The sequence below is a fragment of the Pezoporus occidentalis genome, unplaced genomic scaffold (genome assembly GCF_034315485.1).
Source record: "Pezoporus occidentalis ecotype Australia unplaced genomic scaffold, CSIRO_AGI_Poc_V1 ctg379, whole genome shotgun sequence".
NCBI classification, from domain to species: Eukaryota; Metazoa; Chordata; class Aves; order Psittaciformes; family Psittacidae; genus Pezoporus; species Pezoporus occidentalis.
The window spans coordinates 29,623-41,968 of NW_026915701.1; the positions used below are offsets into that span (position 1 = coordinate 29,623).

General features: G+C 62.3%; 3 protein-coding genes across 3 annotated transcripts; 2 read left to right on the forward strand and 1 right to left on the reverse strand.

Annotated features, from left to right (window-relative positions):
- The first annotated feature begins 814 nt into the window (after positions 1-814).
- TTC24 (tetratricopeptide repeat domain 24) lies at positions 815-3,053 on the forward strand. Its single transcript, XM_062631858.1, has 7 exons — positions 815-921; positions 1,026-1,530; positions 1,579-1,836; positions 1,914-2,117; positions 2,191-2,319; positions 2,466-2,587; positions 2,679-3,053. Exons 2-7 carry the CDS (start codon positions 1,044-1,046, stop codon positions 3,051-3,053), a joined length of 1,575 nt encoding a protein of 524 aa, XP_062487842.1. The 5' UTR covers positions 815-921; positions 1,026-1,043.
- Positions 3,054-4,512: 1,459 nt separating this feature from the next.
- NAXE (NAD(P)HX epimerase) lies at positions 4,513-6,359 on the forward strand. The gene is made up of 6 exons (XM_062631852.1): positions 4,513-4,722; positions 4,984-5,092; positions 5,175-5,285; positions 5,395-5,508; positions 5,894-6,041; positions 6,137-6,359. Exons 1-6 carry the CDS (start codon positions 4,532-4,534, stop codon positions 6,337-6,339), a joined length of 876 nt encoding a protein of 291 aa, XP_062487836.1. The 5' UTR covers positions 4,513-4,531; the 3' UTR covers positions 6,340-6,359.
- Positions 6,360-6,482: 123 nt separating this feature from the next.
- Positions 6,483-9,913, reverse strand: LOC134170481 (G patch domain-containing protein 4). Its single transcript, XM_062631854.1, has 8 exons — positions 9,805-9,913; positions 8,433-8,506; positions 8,243-8,335; positions 8,036-8,143; positions 7,816-7,925; positions 7,684-7,728; positions 7,260-7,593; positions 6,483-7,095 (listed from the first exon to the last, which is right to left on the reverse strand). The coding sequence occupies exons 1-8, from the start codon at positions 9,878-9,880 to the stop codon at positions 6,778-6,780; spliced, it is 1,158 nt and encodes a 385-aa protein (XP_062487838.1). The 5' UTR covers positions 9,881-9,913; the 3' UTR covers positions 6,483-6,777.
- Between the last annotated feature and the right edge of the window lie 2,433 nt (positions 9,914-12,346).

Consider the following 12,346-nt stretch of genomic DNA (forward strand, 5'->3'; position numbering starts at 1 on the left):
GGGTGTAGTGCGGTAATGGGGACCGGGTGTAGTGCGGTACCGGTACCGGGGACCGGGTGTAGTGCGGTAATGGGGACCGGGTGTAGTGCGGTACCGGTACCGGGGACCGGGTGTAGTGAGGTACCGGTACCAGGGACCGGTTGTAGTGCGGTAATGGGGACCGGTTGTTGTGCGGTAATCGGGACCGGCTGTAGTGTGGTACCAGGGACCGGTTGTAGTGCAGTACCGGAGAGCAAGGACTATGGGCACGATGGGGTGGTTGTGCAATCAGTCATCCGGCTCCCAGCATCACCCTACTCACAGTATCACCCAGCTCACAGCATCACCTTCTCACAGCATCACCCCGCTCACAGCATCACCCGCTCACAGCATCACCCCGGGTGTAGTGCGGTCATGGGGACCGGGTGTAGTGCAACAGCATCACCAGTTGTAGTGCTCACAGCATCACCGGTTGTAGTGCGCTACCACAGGGCTATGGACACAATGGGGTGGTTGTCAACAGCATCACCCCTCTAACAGCATCACCCGCTCACAGCATCACCCAGCTCACAGCATCACCTTCTCACAGCATCACCCCGCTCACAGCATCACCTGCTCACAGCATCACCCGCTCACAGCATCACCCCGCTCACAGCATCACCCAGCTCCGATGACCGTGTTGCCATGGTGCTGCACACCGGTGCCGGGGATGAAACCGGAGCCACTGGGGCCATCTCAGAACGTTCCTTCCCCGGGAGAAGCCCAGCTTTGTCCCGGTCCGCCTGTGCCACGCACACCCCTGCTGCTTTCCTGGTGCTCCAAAGCGGCTTTCCAGGCATCCCAGTGGGACCCAGCAGCCCTCGGACCCCCCCATCCATGACTGGAAGGCGCTGGTGATACCCCGTGTCCTTCTCCCCTCTCTCGGCGCCTAAAGAGCAAACAGTAAGTGCCTGCAACCGGGTATTCTGCCTCCCATAAGGACACCCTGGGAATACCCACCCCGTGCTGCTCTTCCCCAGACATCCCGCTGCATCCCTCCCTTGCAGGCAGGTCTCACCCAGCCCATGGCTTCAGAGGAGGCAGCAAACCCCAAACCACATCCCACAGCCCCTGTGACCTCCAAAAAGAGCCGGAAGAAGGGGAAGGAGAAGCCGGAGGCCGGGGCAGATGCCCAGGAAGGAGGGGAGGAGGTGGTGGAGCCGGAGGCCAGGATCCAGGCGCTGACACGAGCCGGGCACCGGGCGCTGGTGCTGGGCGCTGGGCAGGAGGCGGTTGGGTGCTTCAGGAAGGCGTTCGTCCTCTCCAGGAGCATGGGGAGCCCCCAGCTCCGCAGCGCTTGTGCCTTCAACCTGGGGGCTGCCTACGTGGAGACCGGGAAACCCAAAAAGGGCCTCAGGTTCCTCCTCCGGTCCCAGTCCTCACTGGGGGACCATAGGGAGCCCTCGCCAGACCTTTATTTCAGCATCGAGGCGGCTCGCGAGGGGCTCCAGGACTTCCCAAAGGCTCTGGAGCACTTTGGCCTCGCCGCTGGTGCTGCTGATGGTGATGATGGTGATGATGGTGATGATGGTGATGATGGTGATGATGGTGCGGCCCGAGCCGGCAGCAGAGCCGGGACCAGCGTGCGGATGGGCTGCTGCTACCTGGGGATGCGGGAGCCGGCGCTGGCGGCGCGGTGCTTCCTGGATGCTGCGCGGTGCTTTGCGGCGGCCGCCAGCCCCGAGGCCGCGGCCGTGGCTCTGAGCAGGGCCAGCGGCTCCATGCTGCAGAGCCGGGGCTTCGGGGTGGCCGAGATCGCCGCGGTCCTCGCCCAGTGCCGCTCGCTCTGCGGCAGCATCCGTGATGCAGCCCTGCGAGGTAAACGCCACGCTCCATCCCTCGCTCCCGGTGCCTGGAGCAGCACCCGCACCCGGCCTTTCCCCTCTGCTCCGCAGGGAAACTCTACAGCGACATCGGGCTCGGCTATTCCCAGCTCCACATCTTCCCCCTGGCTGCTGAGAGCTTCCAGAGGGCTCTGGCATCCGGACCGGAGCAGGACAGGGCGGCCGCGCTGCTGCAGAACATGGGTGCTGCCCACAACGCGCTGGGCAGCTTCGGCACGGCGCTGGGCTGGCACCGGCAAGCGGCAGCGCTGCACGGTTGGTGGCACCGGGATGCTTTGCTCTTGGCTTTGCTGGATGTGCCCCATTCCAATGGGGTTCCCAATTCCAGGTGTTCTCGGGAACCGGAAGGCGCAGGGGCAGTGCTTTGGGAACCTGGCTTATGCCTGCAGCCGGCTCGGGAACCATGAGGCTGCTGCAGAGAGCTACCTGCACGCCCTGCAAGCCTTCCGGGACTCGGGTAAGGGGGATGCAGGCGAATCATCCCTGTGCTGGTGGCTCGGCAGCATCCCCACGCCGGGTGCGTGCCGGATCCAAAGGGCATCAGTGATGCTCACGCTGCAGGACCACGCTGGACCAGCGCTGATGCTGCTCCTCACCTCCCAGGGGATGTACCGGGGCAGTGGCAAGCGTGCGAGGGGCTGGGAGCTGCCTACTTCCAGCTGGGAGACCCCTCCAGAGCCATCGGGCACTACAAGGAGGCTCTGACGTTGCTTTCCCGTTGCCAGGTTAGGACCATGGGGCGGGCTGGATGCTCTCCTGCATCACGGGGTGACCACCCCAGCCCTGGGTGCTGATCGGGGGGTGCCTCCTCTGCAGGACACCCCCAGAGCCGCCCGTGAGCGGGTCGTGCACAGGCTCACCGATGCCATCCAGCACCAGCTCTGCCTCCACGGCCGCCTCTCCCGTAGGGTGAGCATCACCCCATGGCGCAGGGAGGGTTGGGGCACTGGAGCATCGCAGCCCAGGCAGGGCTTGGTGGACGCACCAGGGGTCGGGGGGCAGAGATGTGAACCCCGCAGGGTTCCCCCCATCCCAGCAGGACCCCATCCCAGCAGGATGTGTCCCCCCATCCCAGCAGGACCCGGGTCAGCTGCAGCTTCCCCCCACTCGGCCCCACGCCACCAGGACACAGCTTTGGGGGAGCAGGATGTGAGTCAGAAACCTGCTGCATCCCCACATCCCGGGATGTAGCCATGACCCCGGGGCGGGCTCAGGTACCCCATACACCCCGTTAATGCCTCGGTCGCCTCGCTGCCCTCCCCAGCCCCATGGACCAGCGGCCCCGTGGATGCCGGGAGCCACGCACCGGGAGGATGGAGCCCAGCACCGGGAGCAGGGAGCCCAGCACCGGGAGGATGGAGCCCCGCACCGGGAGGATGGAGCCCAGCACCGGGAGGATGGAGCCCAGCACCGGGAGCAGGGAGCCCAGCACCGGGAGGATGGAGCCCCGCACCGGGAGGATGGAGCCCAGCACCGGGAGGATGGAGCCCAGCACCGGGAGGATGGAGCCCCGCACCGGGAGGATGGAGCCCAGCACCGGGAGGATGGAGCCCAGCACCGGGAGCAGGGAGCCCAGCACCGGGAGGATGGAGCCCCGCACCGGGAGGATGGAGCCCAGCACCGGGAGGATGGAGCCCAGCACCGGGAGGATGGAGCCCCGCACCGGGAGGATGGAGCCCAGCACCGGGAGGATGGAGCCCAGCACCGGGAGGATGAAGCCCAGCACCGGGAGCAGGGAGCCCCACAGCGGGAGGATGGAGCCCAGCACCGGGAGGATGGAGCCCAGCACCGGGAGCAGGGAGCCCCACAGCGGGAGGATGGAGCTCCGCACCGAGAGGACGGAGCCCAGCACCGGGAGGATGGAGCCCAGCACTGGGAGCAGGGAGCCCCATACAGAGAGGATGGAGCCCAGCACCGGGAGGATGGAGCCCAGCACCGGGAGGATGGAGCCCAGCATCAGGAGGATGGAGCCCAGCACCGGGAGGATGAAGCCCAGCACCGGGAGGAGGGAGCCCAGCACTGGGAGCAGGGAGCCCCATACCGAGAGGATGGAGCCCAGCACCGGGAGGATGGAGCCCAGCACCGGGAGCAGGGAGCCCCGCACCGGGAGGATGGAGCCCAGCACCGGGAGCAGGGAGCCCAGCACCAGGAGGATGGAGCCCAGCACCGGGAGGATGGAGCCCCATACCGAGAGGATGGAGCCCAGCACCGGGAGGATGGAGCCCAGCACCGGGAGGAGGGAGCCCAGCACCGGGAGGATGGAGCTCAGCACCGGGAGGATGGAGCCCCGCACAGGGAGCAGGGAGCCCCATACCGAGAGGATGGAGCCCCGCACCGGGAGGAGGGAGCCCAGCACCGGGAGGATGGAGCCCATCACCGGGAGGACGGAGCCCAGCACCGAGAGGACGGAGCCCAGCACCAGGAGGATGGAGCCCAGCACCGGGAGCAGGGAGCCCCGCACCGGGAGGAGGACGCTGTCGCTCCTCTGCATCCTCTTGTGACGGCGGCAGCACCGGGAGCGCTCACCGGGACCCGGCGCGGTTTCGAACCCGCATCTCCGCTGTTCCCCTTCGGGCACCCGACGGGGCGGGTACGGGGGGAGCCGGCTCCGCCCCGGGGCCGTCCCTGCGCCTGCTCCTTGCGGAGCGGAGCCGCTCGGAGCCCTCCGCATGCCGGGCCCGAGGGCGCTGCTGGGGCTGGGGCTGCTGGTGGCGGCCGGGGGGGTCCGGGCGGGCGGGCGCTGCTTGAACCGGGGCTGGGGCTGGGGCTGGAGCCGGGAGCGGGCTCCGTGGTGCGGCTCCCACCGCGCCATGCACGGCCCCAGCGCCGGGCCCGGCCCGCGGGGGCTCCGCTTCCTCGGGTACGGCCGCAGGGATGCGCTGTGGGGAAGGAGGGAAAGGGGGTAAGAGGGCGGTTGGGGGTCCGCAGGGGGGTAACGCGATGGAGGGGTCGGGCAGAGCCATTGGGGTGCATGGGGGGGGGGGGAGAGGTGCGTTGTGGTGCGCGTCCCCTTTGGGGCTCTTCACAAAGCCGAGGGCATCTGAGCCTCCAGAACCGGGGTGCAGGCGGGTTTTGGGGTCCCCATAGCCGCTATAATCCGCTCCCCCCCCTCCCCGTGCAGGCAGGATGAGGCCCAGGCCATTGACCAGGAGCTGTTCACCGAGTACAAGTTCAGCGTGGACCAGTTGATGGAGCTGGCGGGGCTGAGCTGCGCCACGGCCATCGCCAAGGTGGGTGCACGGGAGCACGGGGATGGAGGGGGGTCCCTGCATCCTCAGCATCACCCTCCCAGCGCCTCCTGCCCCACTCCAGGTTTATCCCCCCAGCTCCTTCACCACGAGCCGCCCCGCGGTGCTGGTTGTGTGCGGGCCGGGGAACAACGGCGGCGACGGCTTGGTCTGCGCCCGGCACCTGAAGCTGTTTGTGAGTCTCTTGTGCCCTCCCACCCCCCGACCCCATCAGCTTTGGGGTTCCTGCTCCTGGGGCTGTGCCCGGCGCTGGAATTCTGCTCAGATCCCTGTTGTTCCTGCAGGGCTACGAGCCCACCATCTATTACCCCAAGCGCTCCAGCAAACCCCTCTTTGAGGGCTTGACCACGCAGTGCCAGAAGATGGACATCCCCTTCCTGCCCGAATTCCCGGCCGAGGTGAGGATATGGAATCATGGAAGCAGCCATGGAAAAGCCCTTTCAGCTCATCCCATCCCGACTGCCAAGGCCACCGCTAACCCACGGCACTGAGAGCCTCAGCTACTCCAGCCCTGCCCTGGGCAGCCTGCTCCAAAGCCTGAGCATCCTTTGGGGCAGGAATTGGTCCTCAGCTCCATCTAAACCTGCTTGAGGCCGGTTCCTCTTGTCCCACCCCTTGGGAGCAGAGCCCAGCCCCATCCTGGCTCCATCCCCCTGAGCCTTCTTTTCCCCATCTGAACCCCTCAGCTGTTCCCCATTGCTTGTGCTCCAGCCCCATAGCCCTCCTATGGCCCCACTCAATGTGTGGTACCCACTGGGCTGCTTTCCACCCTCCCCTCCGCAGCCTGCACTCATCGATGAGCTCTATGGGCTGGTGGTGGACGCGATCTTCGGGTTCAGCTTCAAGGGAGCCGTGCGGGAGCCCTTCGGCAGCATCCTCGGCACCCTGAGGCACATCACGGTGCCCATCGCCAGCATCGACATCCCCTCGGGTGAGTTACCCCCCCCCCACCCTCCCCGGAGGGGCCCATTTGGGGTCCTCCTGGCTCCAGCTTGTCCCGGGGCGGCGGGGGGCTCCTCCTTGCAGGCTGGGATGTGGAGAAGGGGAAGGCGGACGGGCTCCGGCCGGACATGCTCATCTCACTCACGGCGCCCAAGAAGGCAGCGCTGCACTTCGAAGGGCGCTTCCACTTCCTCGGGGGCAGGTTCGTGCCCCCAGCGCTGCAGGAGAAATACGCCTTAAACCTGCCCCCGTACCCCGGCACAGAATGCGTCCTGCAGCTCACCTAGAGCGGGGGCTCAGGATGCTCAGTGCATCATTGGGCTGCAGGCCCTACGCAGCGCCATGGAAGCTCGGTGCAGCTCCGACCTAATCCCGGTGTTGGGAGGGGTGAATGGGATCCCGGATCCCTCCGCACTCTGGGATAGTTTCATGGCAATAAAAGCTTTATTCGTGTGCCCTCGACGGAACGTTTCGGTGCTCTCTGGGGTCTGTCCCCTTGCGTCCATCAGGGACAGCCCCACGGCAAAGGGGTCCCTGCTTGGAAGTGGGGTGCTCCCTGATGGAAGTCCAGCTCAATCCAGCTCCAAACCAAGCAGTCCCAGCCCAGCATCCCCAGGCAGGGATGAACGCTTGGCCAGGCCACAAAGAGCCCAGAGCATCCTTGGGCACCAAGGACAGGAATTGGGACCCTTGCAGCCAGATGGAACCAGCCATGGGGCCCTTGTTCACTCCGGGTCCTTCTTCCTCCTCCTCTTCTTCTTCTTCCTGGGGCTGTGGCTGGCCTGGTCTGGCCCATCTGTGTCTTCCAGAGGCATCTCTGCCTCAGCTGGCTCTTCTTTGTCCTGCTGCTGCTGCCGCTTCTTCTTCCCCATCACAGTTGGTTCTTCTTTGTTCTCCTTCTTCCTTTTCTTCTTCTCCATCACAATTGGCTTTTCCTTGTTCTCCTTCTGCTTCTTCTTCTCCATCTCCATCACAATTGATTCTTCTTCATTCTCCTTCTCCTGCTTCTTCCTTTTCTTCTTCTCCACCACAACTGGCTCTTCCTTGTTCTCCTTCTGCTTCTTCTTCTCCATCACTTGTTCTCCTTCTGCTTCTTCTTCTCCATCACAATTGATTCTTCTTCGTTCTCCTCCTGCTTCTTCCTTTTCTTCTTCTCCATCACAATTGGCTCTTCCTTGTTCTCCTGCTTCTTCCTTTTCTCCATCACAATTGGCTCTTCTTTGTCCTCCTGCTGCTGCTGCTGCTTCTTCTTCCTCCTTGCAGCCTTCCCTTCCTCTCCCGCCACCTCCTCTTCTCCGTTTGGCTCCTGGTGCTTCTTCTTCTTCCTCTTTGCAGCCTTTCCTTCGTCTCCCTCCTCCTCCTCGCTCGGCCCCTGCCTCTGCAGCGCCTCGGCACTGGCTCCATCCCTGCACTCTTCCCTTTGCCTCTTCTTTCCCTGCCTCTCGGGGGGCTCCTCGTGTCCGAGCGTGGCCAGGAAGGCTCGTTCCTGCTCCTCCAGGCGCGCCAGCTTGGCGCTCATCGTCAGGCCGTGCCGGGCACCCCTACAACGACCAATGGCACCGGGCTCTGGCACCTCCCTGCCAGTGCCCCCCCACCCCAAGAGGAGAGGGGTACCCCCAGGACCCACTCACTTGTGTGCTGTGCGGCCCCCGCACACCCGCATCAGCTCCTCATCCGTCAGCCTGTGGGACACAGACAGGGCTCAGGACCCGGGGTCCCCCTCGCAGCATCACCCCCCAGAGCCCCGCAGGGCGGGGATGGAGCCTTGCCTCCTGGCTGAGGACAGGTCCAGCTCTTCCTCCTCCTCCTCCTCCTCCTCCTCGCTGCTCGCGGAGCCTGCGGGCTCCTCGCCGTGTGCTGTGAGCGTGGCCGACTGCAGAGAAGGGGGCACAAGGAAAAGGGGGGTCCTGGTGGTGGTGGGGGGGGGGGTGTGCGCTGGGAAAGTGGGGTGCAGAGCTTGGGCTGCCCCCCAAAGCCGTTTACCTTCACGAAGCGGCCGTACAACAAGCCGGGGGTGCCGCTGGCCTTGTGGGGCTTCCTATTGCTGATCCTGACTCCCTGCTTGGAAAGCGCCTTCAGGGAGATGCCGTCCTGCAGGGATAAGAGAGGGAAAGGCCTTGGGAAGGCTTTAACCCGAGGGGTTTCATCCTTAAACCGCATCACCAGGACCCCCCCCCCGCCGGCTCCCACCTGCCCGGCCTCCACCGCGATGTTGGCGGCCGCCTGGTTGAAGACGTGGTCCCACCAGTGGAAGGAGAAGGGCTCGGATGCGTCGTGTCCCACCTGCGGGAGCGCAGGAGCCGCTGGGGATGCTGCCACCAGCCGGAGCCCCAGCGGGGATGGAGGGGGGTGTAAGGGGGGACGGGGACCCGTGACTCACCCCGGCTGTGCCGCACTTCACCTTCACCCGGATGGGCTCGGCAATGCCGTGCTCCTGCCGGCCCAGCCCCTGCCCTGCGGACAACGGCTCCGTCACAGAGTGCATTGGATCCATCATGGACTGCACTGGATCCATCATGGACCGCACTGGATCCATCATGGACCGCACTGGATCCATCATGGACCGCACTGGATCCATCATGGACTGCACTGGATCCATCACGGACCGCACTGGATCCATCATGGACCGCACTGGATCCATCACAGACTGCACTGGATCCATCACAGACCGCATTGGATCCATCACGGACCGCACTGGATCCATCACAGACTGCACTGGATCCATCACAGACCGCATTGGATCCATCACGGACCGCACTGGATCCATCACAGACTGCACTGGATCCATCACGGACCGCACTGGATCCATCACAGACTGCGTTGGATCTATCATGGGCCGCACTGGATCCATCACGGACCGCACTGGATCCATCACAGACTGCACTGGATCCATCACAGACTGCACTGGATCCATCATGGACCGCATTGGATCCATCATGGACTGCACTGGATGCATCACAGACCTCACTGGATCCATCACGGACTACACTGGATCCATCACAGACTGCATTGGATCCATCATGGACTGCACTGGATCCATCACGGACCGCACTGGATCCATCACGGACTGCGTTGGATCTATCATGGGCCGCACTGGATCCATTTTGGATCACACTGGGTCCATCACGGACCACACCGGTTCCATCATGGACCAAATGGGTTCCATCATGGACTGCATGGATCCCATCCCGGACCGCACCAGCTCCATCATGGACCAAATGAGTCCCATCCCGGACTGCACAGGTTCCCTCATGGACCACATGGGTCCCATCCCAGACCGCACCGGGTCCATCCCGGACCGCACCGGTTCCCTCACGGACCAAATGGGTTCCATCCCAGACCGCGCGGATCCCATCACGGACCGAACCGGTTCCATTATGGACCAAACGGGTTCCATCATGGACTGCATGGATCCCATCCCGGACCGCACCAGCTCCATCATGGACCAAATGAGTCCCATCCCGGACTGCACAGGTTCCCTCACGGACCACATGGGTCCCATCCCGGACCGCAGCAGTTCCATCCCGGACCGCACCGGTTCCCTCATGGACCACATGGGTCCCATCCCGGACCGCACCGGGTCCATCCCGGACCGCACCGGTTCCCTCACGGACCACATGGGCCCCATCCCGGACCGCACCGGATCCATCCCGGACCGCACCGGCTCCGCGCTGGAGACACCGGGTCCGGGGTCCGGGTTTGGCCCCGGCTCCCGGGGCACACGCGCGGTGCCGATGCGGTGGGAGCCGCACCTCGCCTCCAGCCGTGCCGCCGGAGCTGGCGCTCCGCGAACACCAACCCGCGGCCCGGCGGCCCCGGAGCGCTCATGGCGGCGGCACCGGGACCGGCACCGGGACCGGGATCAGGATCGGGATCGGAAACAGGAACCGGGATCGGGCCCCCCACGCTGCCTCCCGCAGGAAGCGCAAACTGCGCATGCGCGGTGGGCGGGACCACGATGGAGGGCGCGGACACGTTACACGCATGTACAAGGCATGTACAAGGCATGTAGAGACATGAACACGCGTATTCACACGTGTACACACATCTACGTGCACATACAGGTAGAGCACACATGTACACACGTATTCGCACATGTACACACGTGTATACACACATCTACATGCACATACCAGTATAGCACACATGTACACATGTATTCACACATGTACACACGTGTATACACACATCTACATGCACATACCAGTATAGCACACATGTACACATGTATTCACACATGTACATACATGTATACACACATCTACATGCCCATACAGGTATAGCACACATGTATACATGTATTCGCACATGTACATACATGTATACACACATCTACATGCACATACAAGTATAGCACACATGTACACACATGTATACACACATCTACATGCCCATACAGGTATAGCACACATGTACACATGTATTCGCACATGTACACACGTGTATACACACATCTACATGCCACATACCGGCATAGCACACATGTACACATGTATTTGCACATGTACACACATGTACACGCACATCTACATGTACATACATGTATAGCACACATACACACATCTACATGCACATACAGGTATAGCACACGTACACACATATGTACGCACACACCTACGTGCACACACACATCTACATGCACATACATGTATGGGCACACATGTACATATATACATCTACATGCACGTACATGTATGGGCACACATGTACATATCTACATGCACATACACGTATGGGCACACATACATATCTACATGCACATACATGTATGGGCACACACGTACATATATACATACATCTACATACACATACATGTATGGGCACACGCGTACATATATACATACATCTACATGCCCATACATGTATGGGCACACACGTACATATATACATACATCTACATGCACATACATGTATGGGCACACATGTACATATATACATACATCTACATGCCCATACATGTATGGGCACACATGCACACGTACATTTACACACATGTACAGACGTGTCCGCCCATATATAAGCATACAGACTCATTTACACAATAACCCCATGGGGAGATGGACCCGGCTGGGACACGGCCACATCCATGGCAGCCGGGGAGCTGGAGGTGGCCCAAGCCCTCTTGGAAGCATGGGTTTCATTGGGAAGCATGGGGTTGGGTTGAAGCTCACCCATCTCCAACCCCTGCCATGGGGCAGGGACCCCTTCCACTAGAGCAGGGTGCTCCAAGCCCCATCCAGCCTGGCCTTGGGACACTGCCGAGGGATGGGGCAGCCGCAGCTCCTCTTAAAGCCATTCCCTCTTCCCGAATTCCCCATTGGAGAAGATGCAGACAGGACCCCCCCATTCCCTGTGCCACCCTCAGGAGGTTAAAGCCGGGTGCTCACCGGTCTCACTGTGATGCACAGACACGGGCAGGAGCATTTCCAGCCCCCAGGCACTGCCCTGGTCTATGGAGCAACGGCTGTTCCACCTACACCACGTACTGCTAGATCCCATCTCCAGCTGGGGAGCAAGCAGGTTTTACAGGGTTCCTCCTGCTCCTTCTCACTGCCCAATCCTCCCTCCCCACCAGGAACACCCAGGCGAGAGCAAGTATGGCAAAGCAGGGATCAAATCCATCGTGAACAGGGGGCATTGGCACCAGCCAGCTGCAAGCAAACACCTCTGCGGGCAGCAGAACCCACTGGCCCCAATGGCCAGGTCACCCATACAAAGCAGAACCACCTTCACCTTGTCCTACACACACTTAATCCAAAGGGAGTTTTCCCAATGGAAAATGGGAAGCTTTGGGCAAAGCTTCTGCAGCATTTCCTAAGCCCTTCAGTGTCCATAAGGTTTCCTGTCCCAGCAGGAAGGGAGCCTGAGGTGGGGAGGCTGCAAGAGAGGGGGGGACATAAGAAAGTCCTCCCAGTTCCCATGGGGAAGCCCATCAGCTCCAGCTGGCAAGCAAGGAAGATACATGGAGTGCAGGGAGACGGATGGTTGTGCGCATTTATTTGTCTTTGATAAAAATGGGATGTCAATTACACAGCCATGGAGGCTCGGGGGGGGGGACAGGGACAGGACCACGTCACCCTGCTGCTCCCCGGGCACATTCAAACACACCAAAGTGAGGAGGAGGGGGGGGAAAGGGAGAGATGGAGGATGGAGCTGAACCGGGCAGAAGGGGAACTTCAGCCGTTTCCCAACGAGGCGCAAAGATTCTGCTCTTTGCCTTTTGGGTTCGGTGGCAAAGAGGTCCAGAAAGGAGCCCATGGAGCACGAGAGCCAAGCTGTGCAAGACCTGACCCC